A 16,556-nucleotide genomic window follows, 5' to 3' on the forward strand; every position below is an offset into this window, starting at 1 on the left:
TGTGAACTGTTCAACTGAATGACATTCTCGGTCAAATGGCCCTTTCTGCCAAACGACCATTTCGGCCAAATGATCAGTTCGGTCGTATGTCTGTTTTAATCGTTTGTCCTTTTCAGCCGTTTGTCACTTTTGGCCGAATGACATTTTCTAACAAACCGTTTTTGGCCAAATGCAATTCGGCTAGATATTTTTTAAGCTACTTGTTGTGCTATGCGGACAAGTGGCATTCGACCAAATAACTTTCAGCTGAATGATTTTCGGCCAAACGAACCTTCCCAATGAGAACAAGAGATAGAAGCATTCTTCAAAGACAAACATTGTTGAAAAAATAATAAATCAGTTTTGCGACGCTCATTCAATGCAATATGTTCCAATATTCCAGAAATATTAGGACGTGCTTCCAGGAATGATATTTGCCATACTTTACAGAACACTTCTTTAACAAGTAGGAAAAAAAATCCTAAGAGTTATTTTTTTTAATCTTTATTAACAGATTGAGAATTCGACTGCTAATGTTTGAGTATTTTTGTGGTTTTTGGCTTTTCAGTCTGTGGGTTTTTTAGAACAACCGTTTAAGATCTGTCCCAACGTTTCGGCAAATTGTTGTTGCCTTCATCAGGGGAAAAATCATGAATGCAGTTCTACGTCTAACGTTCATAATTTTTCCCCTGATGAAGGCAACAACAATTTGCCGAAACATTGGGACAGATCTTAAACGGTTTTTCTAAAAAACCCACAGACTGAAAAGCCAAAACCACAAAAATAATCTTTATTTACGTGATAATCCTAAGAGACGATTTTCAAGCGAGCTACTTAAAGTAATCTGCGTGCAGCGCTACCTTTCGACGATATTTAAATGGCGCACTGGCGAAAGCATTCCTACCCACTTTAAGGTGAAACTGTCCAGAATCCAAACATAGAATAAAAAGATGACAGCTGCTCGTTGCTTCAGCTTGTGTTGCTTTCGCATGTAGTTTATCTAATGACCGAACTAACTAAGTTGTTTTATAAAATCCAATAACTAATTTGAAATTCATTTTTGACCAAATTGATAGCGTTTTATTCACTAAATAAATACTTTTTCTAGAAAATTAGAATTTTTCCATAAAAAAATATAAAATTGCCAATAAAGAAATCAGGGTATAAGCAACAAGACAATATGCAATTTCCATAAATCTCGGGTACTTATTCAGAAGGATGTAAGGGATTTTGTAAACAAAGATTCAAACGTTGATTTCTTCAATCTGATAGCACTCTCACGCAAACCATTTCCACAAACAGATAGAGGGAGGCTTCGGCTTGTGTGGGAGCTCCATCAGATTTAATCGACGTATGAATCTTTGTTTACAAAATCACATATACGTCCTTTTGAATAAGTAACCGAGAAAAAATGCAGAATTTCCATAAACAATAAAGATTTTGCCACAAAACAAATATTTATTGGCACTTTTAAAAGCAAAAATTGCATTTTTAAAAGGAGAATTTTCCATAAAGCAATCTAAATGCCCCATAAAAAGATACACGATTTCCATAAATAAATCAATAGCAATAAACAATATCAAAATTTTTAACTAAATATTTTTTTTTCCTCAAATAAGGCCGTTACAAATATTCAATAAACATTTTGTCCCACTGTTCTCCGAAAGGTCATGGAGGGAAGGGGGTGATAAAAAATAAATATTAAAATGAAAAAAAAAAATCAAAAAACTCCTCGGATTTGTTAAAGCTGTTTGGAAAATCCTTAAAATTATCCGAATTTTATTTTGTGGCCCCCTCAAAATATTATTTTTGGCAAAAAAATCCGAGGGGGGAGGAATACAAAATAGTTTTCAAATATGTGTATCGGCCTAATAAGGAAATTTTCACAAAAATAATCAAGAAAGTGGAATAAAAAAACATGAAAATTTCCTTGAAAAAATATAAAATAGCTATAAAAGTCAGCATTTTTTTTCCATAGAAAACGTTTATAATTCATGAAAAATTCGCTGTGCAAAATCAGTTCTTTTAGCTACTCTCCCAAACCTTCGCAGCGCACTTTATTACTCTGAGTACGGCCTCAACATCTTCTAATTATTCAATTTCTTCATTTTGCCCTTATGTTCAGTTTGCGAAATCCGCACAAGTTACTAAACTCTATTGATCTCATCCTTCCGTCCCAAATATTCCCGTCATGCCCAACACTGTCAACGTTCCATTTTCTTCACAATTTATCATTTGGCCAATTTGCCCAAAATACCTAATTCTGATTTTTTTCTATATTGCGGTATTTGTCGCAAGAGGTCGTCAGTTATACCCCAAGCCCATTCCATTCCTACTACTTTGTATCTTTCTTGTATCTATTTCCCATGTTCTAGTACTGGAAATGGACTTCAGACCGTTTCCATAAAATACCGCATAAGCTCGTGTCAAATGCAGAGGTGTCCTCTCCCTCTGCCGCAGTGGGTAAATGATTGCATAATCAATTCCTCCATATATCGAATGGGAATCTCTATCATTTTGTCGAAAGACATTTCGTCGAATGACATTTGGCTGAAAGAACATTCCATCGAAGGGCATTCACATATAATTTTGACTAATTTCCAAATATTTAAATTTATCAAATTCACCCTGCACCTCTGATTTTCTGAATTTGTCCAATTCGCCTAATTGTTCTATTTGCCCAAACTCTCCTTTACACACACAAATTTTAACTCGTTTTATTATCGCAGTTGATGCTCCGACTTATTTAAGGTCAACTTTTCCGAAAAACACATTATTTAGCTTCTCAATATAAGAAAAACAACCAGCAAGAATTGGCCTAATTTTTGTCCAACATCGGATGAATGTTAGGTCAAAATTTAACTGCAACATTTCTTGATTTCAGATTTTAATTTTGAAAATAGTTTAAGCGTAAAAATTATGAGTTCTTCGTTAGAGACGAACCAGCCACGGGCTGGAAGTCTCTTTAATAAAGACAACAAAATGAGTTCTTTGAGAAAGTTGATTTTGAAAAGGTGGAAAAATGAATGAGTGAATAAAAAGGAAGACGTTAAGGGCCAATTTAAGCAATTTATCATTTAATAATTTACACAATTTTTTCAACTCAACCAATATTTTCAATCTGTTTAAATTTTGCAATTTTAACATTTTTTCTTTCAATGTTTTTAGGAGTTATCCATCCAGATTATTTGTTTTGTCGAATTTCGCATTTTGACATTTTTTTCTCATCCTTAAAAATTGTCAAAATTCGACCATTGTGGCCAATTTGCCTAACTTGGTCAATTGACCCAAATTGAACAAATTTTCATTAATTAATTAAGATTGAAAATTTATTAATTAGGAGTGACATAGTTAATTAGCTTTTGAAATCTGCAGCGATTTTGTGATTCCCAAAGTATGTCCAGTGACCAGTCCAAATAATTAATTCTCCAATGAAAACCTCACATTCGCGACCCTTAGAAGAAACATATTTTGTTTAGCTACGTTGTTCTACGTCCACAGTTTGTCCGTTGTTGTAGGTATTCGTATAAGATTTCGCTGATTCGCACAGTAAATAAATCACAGAAAAAAAATAGATCATCCACTCACCTGAAGTTGGAGAACCACTTGACCAGCTGGGCGGTGTTGTTTTTGTTGAACTTGATGTCCGGGAAGTACATCTTGAGGACGGCCGAGCTCGGGTACCGGACCCAGAAGAACATCAGCTTCGCCTTGCGCAGGTGCATCGGGGTCAATGTTGACGAGTACACCGGAGTTAAGGAACTGTTGTTGTTTTACGAGTGTGTCGTAGTGGATTAGATCGAATTGATTGATGGTTCAAATTAGAGAAATGCAGGTAGCGGGCTTTACCAGTTTGCAACTGACTGCCATTATTGTGGCGCGACGGAAAGGATGGTACAGGGATTAGGAAGAAATGCCGTACACTAGTACGGATTCGATAAGGTATTTCGCGCGGGCTAATCTTATTGTTTTGCTCTAATCGGAACGATCGGTTTTCCTTCTGAGGAGGAGGGAAACAGTACAAGTACCGACACAGGAATTCCACCCGCAAGGTCACCCACCCTCGCTCGCACGGTTCGATAAATCTGAACAAAAAATCGCCGAAGGAAAGACGGCAAAAGGAAAGGAAATAATGCTTTTAATTTATTTTTTTTTTTTTTTTTTCGAGAGTTGACCAGTTGTAGTCTTAATAGACTGGTATCTCGGCTGGGCTCTCCATGTGATACACAATACTAGCAGACGACTCAAGCTATGTTGCTCACTAGGTCACTGCGGCCTGGGTTTGTATTGTGATCATACCGATACATTATTCTTTCTATCTACAGTCTGTCAATTATAAACCGAACAAATAATGGAAGCTCAACATGTACATAGATGTTTTCTGAATAAGTAGTTAACATGTAAATTTACCTGTCATAAGACGAGTTTGAACAATCCCATTGAACTCCACCACCTAATTGTATCCTGACAGATACGTATTTCGACCTCAACAGCAAGGCCGTCTTCAGTGTCTTGTACTTGACTCGACTTGACTTGACTCTTGTACAAGACACTGAAGACGGCCCTACTGTTGAGGTCGAAATACGTATCCGTCAGGATACAATTAAGTGGTGGAACTCAATGGGATTGTTCAAACTCGTCTTATGACAGGTGAAAACATTCCACTAAAAAGCTCAAAATAATTTTCTTATCAAAATGTAAATTTAATTATTAGTTACTTGGAGCCGACATTCAATACCTAATAGTAGTCTATGTTGACAACGGGTGGTACTGTTGCCATTTCCAAGTAACAATTTCGAATAAAGATGTAATGATATCATTCTGGTAGGGTAGTTTCAAAATAGATTAATTTAAGTACTATTGTAATAAATGGACACATTGAAGAACTTCCCTTATTTTAACACGGTTGAGTATCGGATGTTTGTCAATACGTCGTCGAGTTAATTGTATCCTATCAGTCACAGTAATGTCATATGTTAAAGTTTCAGTAGTCTAATAGTGATCATTATACAAAGTTTCTGTCCAGTTGTTCCGTAATTGCTTTTTTTTTGGTCAAGTTCTATTCCCTTTTCTAATATTCAAACCTTTATTATTTATTTAAATAATGAGGTCTAAAATTCAGTTATTCAGATTCAGGGTATACAATATTCAATATAATAGTGGATGAACGCATCATTTGGTCTATCCTCATTTCCGTAAGTGGTCAAGTTATTAGTCTTGTAGCAATAATAGTGGTACTAGTTATTCTCTATCTTGTGAGTGCAATGGTCTCAATTAACTATTCTAAACAGAACTCTGTCTCTTGTCTTTCTGTCCACCGATGGTCATGTATTTATTTTCGTTTCTTATTATTTATTTGATATCATTAAATTTCAGTCATTTATTTTACTATCGGCCATTTATTTTATTATAAGGTAAAGGTCAGCGAATTTGTCTTAATACGAGAAACACTAAGTCATGTCCCCTATATATCCGCTAATTTTTCTAACTAACCTAATAGAAGGAAGAGAGAAACAGTTTTTTTTTGCGTTGATCCATGCAGCTAGAGAGACTAAAATAAAAAGATTATCGAGAAGATATAATAGATACATTCACTATCTCCAATGCCAAATTAGTAAATCTACAAATTCTACTTTTCACTACTAAAATTCTACTTCAGCTATTTATACGGGTACAAAATGAATTATTGTTAGCTACTACTACAAGTATAAATAGATGTATGCTATTTGGATAAGCGTTTGTTTCAGGGTCTTGTTAGTATTAGAGTTATGTTAGTTAGACCCCTACTGAGCCCTGCCGGCACCTCCAAATTTACCAATAGGCAGTTGTTGTTAGATCGTGCGACACTAACCATTAGTTAACTTGGAGGCATGGTACCTCAAGTGTTTGGTATAACTGTTGACCTTATTTAAGTAAGATGTGATAAAAGTTTCTCTACGGAGCTTATTTTCAAACCATTACCATTAAAATAACGATATTCTTGTGAAGGAGATATAAAAATGGAAAAATATCTTAATTTTTTAATTTAGTGTTGAACTTAACCTTTGTTTGAAAAAAGCACTCTATTAAACAACAAAAATAAAAATAAAATAAAAATCTTTTTAAGACACTTGAAATATCAACGTCAAGCCCCTTATCCATGGACAGGGAAATAATGCTTTTAATTTATTTATGCCTAAAACGGTTTATTCTTGTCTCGGTCGACAATCTGTGGAAGGGGTGTAAATTCAAAGTTCGCTCGATACAAAAAAAAAGACAAGACGGGCAATCGGTTCCAATTCTCATGTAACTATACGCGTTTTCGCACTATCTTTCCCACGTATTTTTTTATCTAATAGAAAATAGGGATACAAATAACGCAACAAAGCCCTTAAGCGGCAAAGAAAAACCGACGCGGTAAGATGGTTTGAATAATTTACACGAGTTCGAACCAAGGCACAGGGGGGGTGTGAATCACTTCCGTCGCGCTGCCGTTGAAGTCAGATGCAAATAGTAATTAAAAGCAAATTATCATATATGATTGTGGCTGTAGAAAAGAAGAAGAGTAAAAAAGTCACTTGCTTTGAAAAGGATATAGTAGGCTCCATGCCGTTGTAGGATATGTCCGCCGAGTTGCAGTCCGAGTTGCGGTCGTTGACGTCCATGGACGCCCGGATGTGGCCGTAGTCGGGCGAATTTCCGTGGTGGGCAGCTGCCAGCAGTGCCGGGTGTAGCATCGTGGGCGGGTGCGGTAGCGGGGGCGAATCTCGCGGGTCCATCATGCCGTTCATGCCCGGTGGGCTCGACGACACTTTCATGTGGTGGAACTGCGAAGGCTGTGGTCCGTGGGGACCACCGTGAGGGGGGCCGTGGGGGTTAAAGAAGGGGCTGTAGGGCGAAAACACCTGGGACTCGTGCAGGGAGGGATTCGGTATCGCCACCGACGTTGGTAACGACACCGGCAGCATCGCCGGGGGTGGAGGATGGAACGAGCCTCGTGGAGAGGGGCTCTCAGTGGGGGTGCTCGCTTGCACACTCGGTGGTTGGCTGTTGAACTGCTGCTGGTTATTGTTTTTGCTAGTGTTGTTGTTATTGTTATTGTTGTTGCTATTATTCCCATTGTTGACACTGTTCAAGCTGCTGTTACTGCTCGCAGTGTTGCTACCTTGATTGCTATTGTTTTGGTCTAGCTGGATCGAATTGCCGGATGGGATAATTCCGTCTTGAGCGAGGATCCTACTCACGGTTCGTGGCGTGATTCGGGTATCCGTCACCTTATGGCGCTTTTTCTTCGGTGTAACAACGAGGCTCAGTGCTTCGGCCTGCTCTGGATTATCTCGCGGCTCGGGCATACAGAAGGGATTCACCTGAGTGTTGCCCAGGGCACTCATTGAGTTGTACAGGGCGGCTGCGGCTACCGAGTTGAGGTTCTGCGGTGGCTTCGGCGTTTGGAACATAGCTGTAGAAGGAGAAGGTCGAACATGAGGTGGAATATTGATCTGATTCATATTGTTCATGGTCTTGGGGTCGTGCGTAGACGCATTGTTCACGTGCATCGGAATTCCCATGGGAGGGAACGCAGTGCCGTTCAGTCGAGGCCCATTACCCTGCTGACCAGGAATCATCGGATTGCCAGCTGGAGGCTGGTTCTGATTGGGTGCGCTGTTAAGATTGGAATTAAGCATTGGTCCATTACCTGATTGATTGCTACTGCTGTTGCCGGAGGTAGGTCCACGATCCGAAGAAACTTTAGTCCGCGGCGACTTCGAACGGTCCAGTAACTGCGAAGCCATCATAAGGTCCTTGTTTAGTTGTTCGGCTGCCGCCGCCGCTGCTTCAGACTGCTTTCCTAGGAACCTTCGCTGGTGCACGAACCTCGTCACAATTGAATCGACCAAATTGGATAACGAGGCAGTGATTTCCGTTTTCAATACATCCGCTAGGCCTTCCAGATCCGTACCGGACATGGGTCCAACCGAGCTAACACTTGACCGCATCATGTTCAGCCGGTTAGTTAGATCCGATGGAATAGTGGAGCCCTTGGGGATCTGCGGTAGATGGGGCATGGGTGGCATTTGCGGCGTTGAAATGTGATTTGGTTGGGAGGGAGGTTGATGTTGCTGCATTTGCTGCTGTTGTTGCTGTTGCATCTGCAGTTGCTGCTGTTGTTGTTGCTGCTGCTGCTGTTGCTGCGATTGACTCGTCTGATGCTGAGGAGATTGCAACTGCGGCTGGGGCTGTTGGTTCTGCTGTTGCTGCTGCATCATCTGCTGCTGGGTGTTATTCCGTTCCTGATGCTGCTGTTGCTGCATTTGCTGTTGCTGAAGAGCTTGCTGTTGAAGCAGTTGCTGGTTTGCAGAACTTTGCAAATTCCTTTCTTGTTGCTCGGCGACTTCTTTCACCATCCGCGCTTCCTGTTCCATGAACAGTTTCTGGTACATTGCGGCATTGTTCATTTGATTGTGTTGGCTCATTCCATCGTGGGGCAGTCCAGCCTGCTGATGCATATGCTGCAAGAACAGGTGCGTTCCGTTGAATCCGCCTGGCATGTGCGGATGCGTTGGTAGTTGACTGTGGATCTTGGCCGACATCATCTTGCTCATCATCTGCAGCATACTGGACGCATCAGTGTTTTTGCCCATGTCTTTGATCGGGGTGGAGGCTGGGGAACTTTGAATTAGCGACTTATCCGGCGATAGGTCCGGGTTGTTGGAATCGTCCTCCATGATGTCACTGGCACTGTCGTCCACCTCCTGGGTGTCGGACTGCTGCTCCATCCGAGAACATAATTGCACATATTTTTGCTGCATTTCGGCAAGTTGTTCCTGCATCGATCGCAACTGGGATTTAAGTACGTCTTTTTCGACACGCTTCTGATGAATGTGCGGAGTCACTTCCATATCGTCATCGTCATCATCTGGATCGGCACTGGCACCCAGCATAAAGTTCTGTAACGTTAGTCCCAGATTTAATCCGGCCGCAGCCGCAGCAGCATATCGCTCGGCAGCGTTGTTATCATGTTGCTGCGGGTGATACAGCTTCCGCTTTTTGCATCCGTTAACCTGTCCCTGCTGGGAGCCCAGAAGAGCGGGGCTTGCACGCATAGACGACACAATGTTTTCCACTCGTGCCCGTTTTAGCGTCAACGATTCCGACTCATTCTTGCTCGGCGCCGGACTTGGCGTACGATCATCCCGGTCTTTGTCTTCTAAGCAATCGTCCATGTCTAACTCCTGTTTGGTAATTATCACACCATTACTGCCTGAGGCAGGTGACGGCATGGTTTCATCGACCTCATCCGGAAGCGATGCCACCAGCTCATCAATCACATCACTCTTCTCCTGTTTAGGATTCACACTGGAACACCGGCCACCGCTTGTAACGGCACCATTTCCACTCACACCGTTCAGTAGCCGCTCGGTGTGGGCCAGATCCGAGGCTAACATATCATCACAATTGCTATTGTTCGAGTCCAGAGAAATTGGCCTAGTCGAATGTTGACTGTTGTTATCACTGTTATTGTTTTGATTATTGGTCGCACTGTTCTTCTGAATCACTTTATTATTATTAGCACCTAGTTCACTAGAGTCACTAACGTTTCCACTACCCCCGTTTACTGCTTCGCACTTGCTTATGTCGTAGATGTTATTATTCTTACTGATCACGTTGTTATTATCGGGCGATATCCGGTCGCCGAGTGTCGAACTCTGGTTGCTTACAGTTCGAAGCTCGTGATCGAGGGCCATCAGCTCCTTCTTGCCCTGCAGGATATTGCGCAACATGTGATGCGCTAAGTCGTTTGGCTGTGGTGTTCTAGAACCACCGTCAAGGTCTATAACACCACTGCTGCTGTTACTGTTGCTGTTTTGCTGGTTGTTACCACCAACACTGTTGCTGGCAGTGTTATTCTGACTATTGGTACTCCTTCGACCCATCATTACAGATCCGTCTGATGTGGGCGAATTATTGTTTGCACTGTTGTTGTTGTTTGCCGTACTACTGTTATTATTGTTCAGATTCGTCGTACTCTCGAATCCGTGTTTGCTCGTTGGGGTATTGCTGCTATCCACTGCATTAGCTGCCTCAATCGATGATAGCATACTGATACTGTCCGGATCGTTGGCGTCCTGAGCTTGCTTCACTTGTCTTCCCAAGAGCTCGTTGAGCATCTTGTTGGCTGGCCCGTAGCCAAACAGTCCACCGAAATGCTGCTGGCTTTGGCTAAAAATAGCCCCGTATAAACCACCGCTCATGAAGGACGACGGTCTGGAACTAAAGTTCGGTATCGAAGAATAACTATTTCTTGGCTCTCCCGCGTCTACACGCTGTCTGGTTCGTTTGTTTTTCTTTAGCAACTTATCGACGTACAAACCGAAAGAATCACTATCCTCCTCTGATGACATCATAAGAGGCGAACAGCGTTATTGGCCCACAGACCAGTACAGCAGGGTGGGAGAAACTCTCCCCTCTCCACGGTTGTTGTTGTTCCTCTGCTTGCTGCGGATTCTTACTACGACTGGTACTCGTACAACGGAGGCAATACCAAGAACCAAGTCGGCGATTCATACGACCGCTTGAACGTTGACGACGGCGACGACGAAAACGACAACTGGCGAGCGCCCCTTCCAACAATTCCAAACAGAACCCCTCACTTAACCCGGCCTTATGATTCCCCTTCCATCGCATGGACCTGTGAACGTGGAAGATAGAGAGAGAAAGAAAGAAAAGAGACACCGCGGTACGGTGCGGGTTAGAAAAGATTGTCGTTTGCTATAAGAAGTGAGTGGTGGTATCGCGAGGGGGAATTGCGGTACACAAAGGTGCAAGCGAGACATCAATATTAGCGCACTCAAGCAACGTCGCCGACGGCGGCACGGCAGTCCCAGGCGGTCTCTGCGGGACGGTAGGCCGCGTGGTGTTTTGATGTGAGTTGGGAAAAAAAGTGCTCAGTTCGTTTCACTGGCAAACACGGAGGGGAAGCAGCGAGTATCTTGGTTGACTTTGTGTGGTGTTCTGCTTTTTTTTTGGCTGGAGTAAAATCTTCCTTTAAGTTAGTGGTAGTGCTGTGTGGAGGAGAGTGTTTGCTAAGAAGCAGTACATTTTTATTTCGATTTTCCACCAACTGTCGAAGGAAGGCTTTGAAAGTTTATCAAACATTGGTTGATGTAAACAGCAGACTGCCTAGGCAGCCCTAGTTTCGTTTGTTTTGTTCCTTTTTGTGGGTTCGTAAGTAGCATGGGCTATCTCGGTTCTAAATAGGGTAGTTCTATCAGTATAAATGAAAACATTCTGAAGATTTGTTGTTGAAATACAAACGTATCAATAATAATAAATTTAGGATTCTTTTAAGAAAGAAATTTAGATCAGACGTTCACGTTTTGGAGAAAATACAATGTTCAATCAAAGTTTATTGCCTAATTTCCGAGAATTTATCGCTTGGAATGGAAATTAATTTGGGTTATGGAAAGTAATGTTAGCTTAGGATGTAACGTTAGCTCATCACGCAAAACTAATCAATAATTTAGCGATAATACATTGTTTTTTAGAGAAATATTCATAACTGATTTTTTTAAAAACGTATCAAGAAAATTTTAGTTACATTACACTAGATTCAGTTTCTTCAACTGATAAACGCAACAAACTCGAGTAGAAAATCACTTTGGCTAGTTTTTTTTAGCAGCCACTCAAGCAGGCCCGTGTTTTTCTTTAGTCCAACAAAGCCGTTTTCTGAATATACTTTCCTATTTTCGCACATTTGATGAACGGATAACAATCACACTATTTTAGCATTCATATTAAATTCACAATTTTCATTAGTGTAGCGACTCTATAAACCAAAACTTTTTTGGGACAATATTTGGAGCACTCATTGCCAAATTACAGCTTACGATTTTCATTTCGCAGCACATTATAATTGTCTACCCTACGGCTTTTACAAACGATTTATAGTGAATATTATTCACTAAATAATGCACCCACCTTTCATGGGTTGAAATCGGATCCACCACCAGAACTTAGATTAGGAATTTTCAGAACATAAGGTCCATTTCGCTCGAGACTTTTGATGGCCCTAATAAGAGATTGTACATAATTATTGTTGTTTTCGACTACTTGGCGTAAGGAAGCCTTCTGTCTGGTGACATAGTTTTGGTTACAATTTCAATATATGAAGATTTATAACGATAAATGTGCTCATTGCTCAGCCATAGCATATTCGGCTAAGGTTTGAGCCATATACCCTACCAAGGCTCCAAGTTTAAAAAAAATTGAGTTAACGATACGAATAGCCTTGGGGAAAACAACAGTTGCAACATTGACTTACAATCAACAGGTAACAGTTAGATGAAATGTATTGATTTGCGTTGTCTAGCTTTTCAGAGTGGCTGGACATGTAGTGCGTATGCCGCAAAAGAGACCAGCAAAAGGCATGTTATATGATACTAATCCTTCTCTAGCAAATCGGATTTAATTATGACGATAATATATTGGTGAATAATATAAATATGCCGTTTAATTTGTAAGTAGGGTAGGGGTCTTTAAAGGAGACTTCCAAGCCTTTTGAAAGGAGGCACTGGGTTTCTTAACAGGATGCTTTCGGGCCTCTTAAAAAATGCTTTAGGGCCTCTTGTAAGGAGGCTTCCGGGCCTCTTGAAAGGAGGTTTCCGAGCCTCTTGAAAGGAGGTTTCCGAGCCTCAAGGAGGCTTCCGAGCCTCTTGAAAGGAGGCTTCCGAGCCTCTTGAAAGGATGATTCCGAGCCTCTTGAAAGGAGGCTTCCGAGCCTCTTGAAAGGATGATTCCGAGCCTCTTGAAAGGAGGCTTCCGAGCCTCTTAAAAGGAGGCTTCCGAGCCTCTTGAAAGGAGGCTTCCGAGCCTCTTGAAAGGAGGCTTCCGAGCCTCTTGAAAGGAGGCTTCCGAGCCTCTTGAAAGGAGGCTTTCGAGCCTCTTGAAAGGAGGCTTCCTAGCCTCTTGAAAGGAGGCTTCTGAGCCTCTTGAAAGGAGGCTTCTGAGCCTCTTGAAAGGAGGCTTCTGAGCCTCTTGAAAGGAGGCTTCTGAGCCTCTTGAAAGGAGGCCTGAGCCTCTTGGAAGGAGGCTTCCTGAGCCTCTTGGAAGGAGGCTTCTGGTCTCTCTTGGAAGGAGGCTTCCTGAGCCTCTTGAAAGGAGGCTTCCTGAGCCTCTTGAAGGAGGCTTCCGAGCCTCTTGAAAGGAGGCCTTGAGCCTCTTGAAAGGAGGCTTCTGAGCCTCTTGAAAGGAGGCCTGAGCCTCTTGAAAGGAGGCTTCTGAGCCTCTTGAAAGGAGGCCTGAGCCTCTTGAAAGAAGGCTTCTGAGTCTCTTGAAAGGAGGCTTCCTGGAGCCTCTTGAAAGGAGGCTTGAGCCTCTTGAAAGGAGGCTTCCGAGCTCTTGAAAGGAGGCTCTGAGCCTCTTGAAAGGAGGCTTCCTGAGCCTCTTGAAAGGAGGCCTGAGCCTCTTGAAAGGAGGCTTCGAGCCTCTTGAAAGGAGGCTTCCTGAGCCTCTTGAAAGGAGGCTCTGAGCCTCTTGAAAGGAGGCTTCTGAGCCTCTTGAAAGGAGGCTTCTGAGCCTCTTGAAAGGAGGCTCTGAGCCTCTTGAAAGGAGGCTTCTGAGCCTCTTGAAAGGAGGCTTCTGAGCCTCTTGAAAGGAGGCTTCTGAGCCTCTTGAAAGGAGGCTCGAGCCTCTTGAAAGGAGGCTTCTGAGCCTCTTGAAAGGAGGCTTCCTGAGCCTCTTGAAAGGAGGCTTCCTGAGCCTCTTGAAAGGAGGCTTCCGAGCCTCTTGAAAGGAGGCTCTGAGCCTCTTGAAAGGAGGTTTGAGCCTCTTGAAAGGAGGCTCTGAGCCTCTTGAAAGGAGGCTTCCTGAGCCTCTTGAAAGGAGGCTTCCGGGCCTCTTGAAAGGAGGCTTGAGCCTCTTGAAAGGAGGCTTGAGCCTCTTGAAAGGAGGCTTCTGAGGCCTCTTGAAAGGAGGCTTCTGAGCCTCTTGAAAGGGAGGCTTCTGAGCCTCTGAAAGGAGGCTTCTGAGCCTCTTGAAAGGAGGCTTCCTGAGCCTCTTGAAAGGAGGCTTCTGAGCCTCTTGAAAGGAGGCTTGAGCCTCTTGAAAGGAGGCTTCTGAGCCTCTTGAAAGGAGGCTTCTGAGCCTCTTGAAAGGAGGCTTCCGAGCCTCTTGAAAGGAGGCTTCTGAGTCTCTTGAAAGGTGGCTTCCTGAGCCTCTTGAAAGGAGGCTCTGAGCCTCTTGAAAGGGAGGCTTCTGAGCCTCTTGAAAGGAGGCTTCTGAGCCTCTTGAAAGAAGGCTTCTGAGCCTCTTGAAAGGAGGCGTCTGAGCTCTTGAAAGGAGGCGTCTGAGCCTCTTGAAAGGAGGCGTCTGAGCCTCTTGAAAGGAGGCGTCTGAGCTCTTGAAAGGAGGCGTCTGAGCCTCTTGGAAAGGAGGCGTCTGAGGCCTCTTGGAAAGGAGGCGTCTGAGGCCTCTTGAAAGGAGGCGTCTGAGCTCTTGAAAGGAGGCGTCTGAGCCTCTTGAAAGGAGGCGTCTGAGTCTTGAAAGGAGGCGTCTGAGCCTCTTGAAAGGAGGCGTCCGAGTTCTTGAAAGGAGGCGTCTGAGCTCTTGGAAAGGAGGCGTCTGGAGCCTCTTGAAAGGAGGCGTCTGAGCCTCTTGAAAGGAGGCTTCTGAGCCTCTTGAAAGGAGGCTCTGAGCCTCTTGAAAGGAGGCTTCTGAGCCTCTTGAAAGGAGGCTTCCGAGCCTCTTGAAAGGAGGCTTCTGTGCCTCTTGAAAGGAGGCTTCCGAGCCTCTTGAAAGGAGGCTTCCGAGCCTCTTGAAAGGAGGCTTCCGAGCCTCTTGAAAGGAGGCTTCCGAGCCTCTTGAAAGGAGGCTTCCGAGCCTCTTGAAAGGAGGCTTCCGGGCCTCTTGAAAGGAGGCTTCCAGGCCTCTTGAAAGTAGGCTTCCGGGCCTCTTGAAAGGAGGATTCCGGGCCTCTTGAAAGGAGACTTCCGAGCCTCTTGAAAGGAGACTTCCGAGCCTCTTGAAAGGAGGCTTCCGGGCCTCTTAAAAGGAGGCTTCCGGGCCTCTTGAAAGGAGGCTTCCGGGCCTCTTGAAAGGAGACTTCCGAGCCTCTTGAAAGGAGGCTTCCGGGGCTCTTGAAAGGAGGCTTCCGGGCCTCTTGAAAGGAGGCTTCCGGGCCTCTTGAAAGGAGGCTTCCAGGCCTCTTGAAAGGAGGCTTCCGAGCCTCTTGAAAGGAGGCTTCCGAGCCTCTTGAAAGGAGGCTTCCGAGCCTCTTGAAAGGAGGCTTCCGAGTCTCTTGAAAGGAGGCTTCCGAGTCTCTTGAAAGGAGGCTTCCGAGTCTCTTGAAAGGAGGCTTCCGAGCCTCTTGAAATGAGGCTTCCGAGCCTCTTGAAAAAAGGCTTCCGAACCTCTTGAAAGGAGGCTTCCGAACCTCTCGAAAGGAGGCTTCTGAACCTCTTGAAAGGAGGCTTCCGAGCCTCTTGAAAGGAGGCTTCCGAGCCTCTTGAAAGGAGGTTTCAGAGCCTCTTGAAAGGAGGCTTCAGAGCCTCTTGAAAGGAAGCTTCCGGGCCTCTTGAAAGGAGGCTTCCGGGCCTCTTGAAAGGAGGCTTCCGGGCCTCTTGAAAGGAGGCTTCCGGGCCTCTTGAAAGGAGGCTTCTGGGCTTCTTGAAAGGAGGCTTCTGGGCCTCTTGAAAGGAGGCTTCTGCGCCTCTTGAAAGGAGGCTTCTGGGCCTCTTGAAAGGAGGCTTTTGAGCCTCTTGAAAGAAGGCTTCTGAGCCTCTTGAAAGGAGGCTTCTGAGCCTCTTGAAAGGAGGCTTCCGAGCCTCTTGAAAGGAGGCTTCTGAGCCTCTTGAAAGGAGGCTTCCTGAGCCTCTTGAAAGGAGGCTTCTGAGCCTCTTGAAAGGAGGCTTCCTGAGCCTCTTGAAAGGAGGCTTCTGAGCCTCTTGAAAGGAGGCTTCCTGAGCCTCTTGAAAGGAGGCTCTGAGCCTCTTGAAAGGAGGCTTCTGAGCCTCTTGAAAGGAGGCTTCTGAGCTCTTGAAAGGAGGCTCTGAGCCTCTTGAAAGGAGGCTCTGAGCCTCTTGAAAGGAGGCTTCTGAGCTCTTGAAAGGAGGCTTGAGCCTCTTGAAAGGAGGCTTGAGCCTCTTGAAAGGAGGCTTCTGAGCCTCTTGAAAGGAGGCTTCTGAGCCTCTTGAAAGGAGGCTTCCTGAGCTCTTGAAAGGAGGCTTCTGAGCCTCTTGAAAGGAGGCTCTGAGCCTCTTGAAAGGAGGCTTCTGAGCCTCTTGAAAGGAGGCTTCCTGAGCCTCTTGAAAGGAGGCTTCTGAGCCTCTTGAAAGGAGGCTTCCGAGCCTCTTGAAAGGAGGCCTGAGCCTCTTGAAAGGAGGCTTCCGAGCTCTCTTGAAAGGAGGCTTCTGAGCCTCTTGAAAGGAGGCTTCCTGAGCCTCTGAAAGGAGGCTCTGAGCCTCTTGAAAGGAGGCTTCCAGCCTCTTGAAAGGAGGCTTCCTGAGCCTCTTGAAAGGAGGCTTCCTGAGCCTCTTGAAAGGAGACTTCTGAGCCTCTTGAAAGGAGGCTTCTGAGCCTCTTGAAAGGAGGCTTCCTGAGCC

The 16,556-nt window shown here is 44.2% G+C and overlaps 1 protein-coding gene across 6 annotated transcripts in view; it reads right to left on the bottom strand.

Annotated features, from left to right (window-relative positions):
• The window catches only part of LOC134227502 (homeobox protein prospero), a 352,970-nt gene that overhangs the window by 32,910 nt on the left and 303,504 nt on the right, over positions 1-16,556 (bottom strand). For 3 of the 6 annotated variants that reach the window (XM_062709046.1, XM_062709054.1, XM_062709062.1), the window contains exons 3-4: positions 6,541-10,648; positions 3,568-3,741 (exon numbers count right to left, since the gene is read on the bottom strand). In XM_062709046.1, coding sequence (XP_062565030.1) covers positions 3,568-3,741; positions 6,541-10,364 — 3,998 coding nt within the window. In that variant the 5' untranslated portion in view covers positions 10,365-10,648. The remainder of the gene's footprint in view (positions 1-3,567; positions 3,742-6,540; positions 10,649-16,556) is intronic. The other 3 variants (XM_062709079.1, XM_062709087.1, XM_062709071.1) reach the window with 3 other exon arrangements.

This window comes from Armigeres subalbatus, chromosome 1 (genome assembly GCF_024139115.2).
Source record: "Armigeres subalbatus isolate Guangzhou_Male chromosome 1, GZ_Asu_2, whole genome shotgun sequence".
Taxonomy (NCBI): Eukaryota; Metazoa; Arthropoda; class Insecta; order Diptera; family Culicidae; genus Armigeres; species Armigeres subalbatus.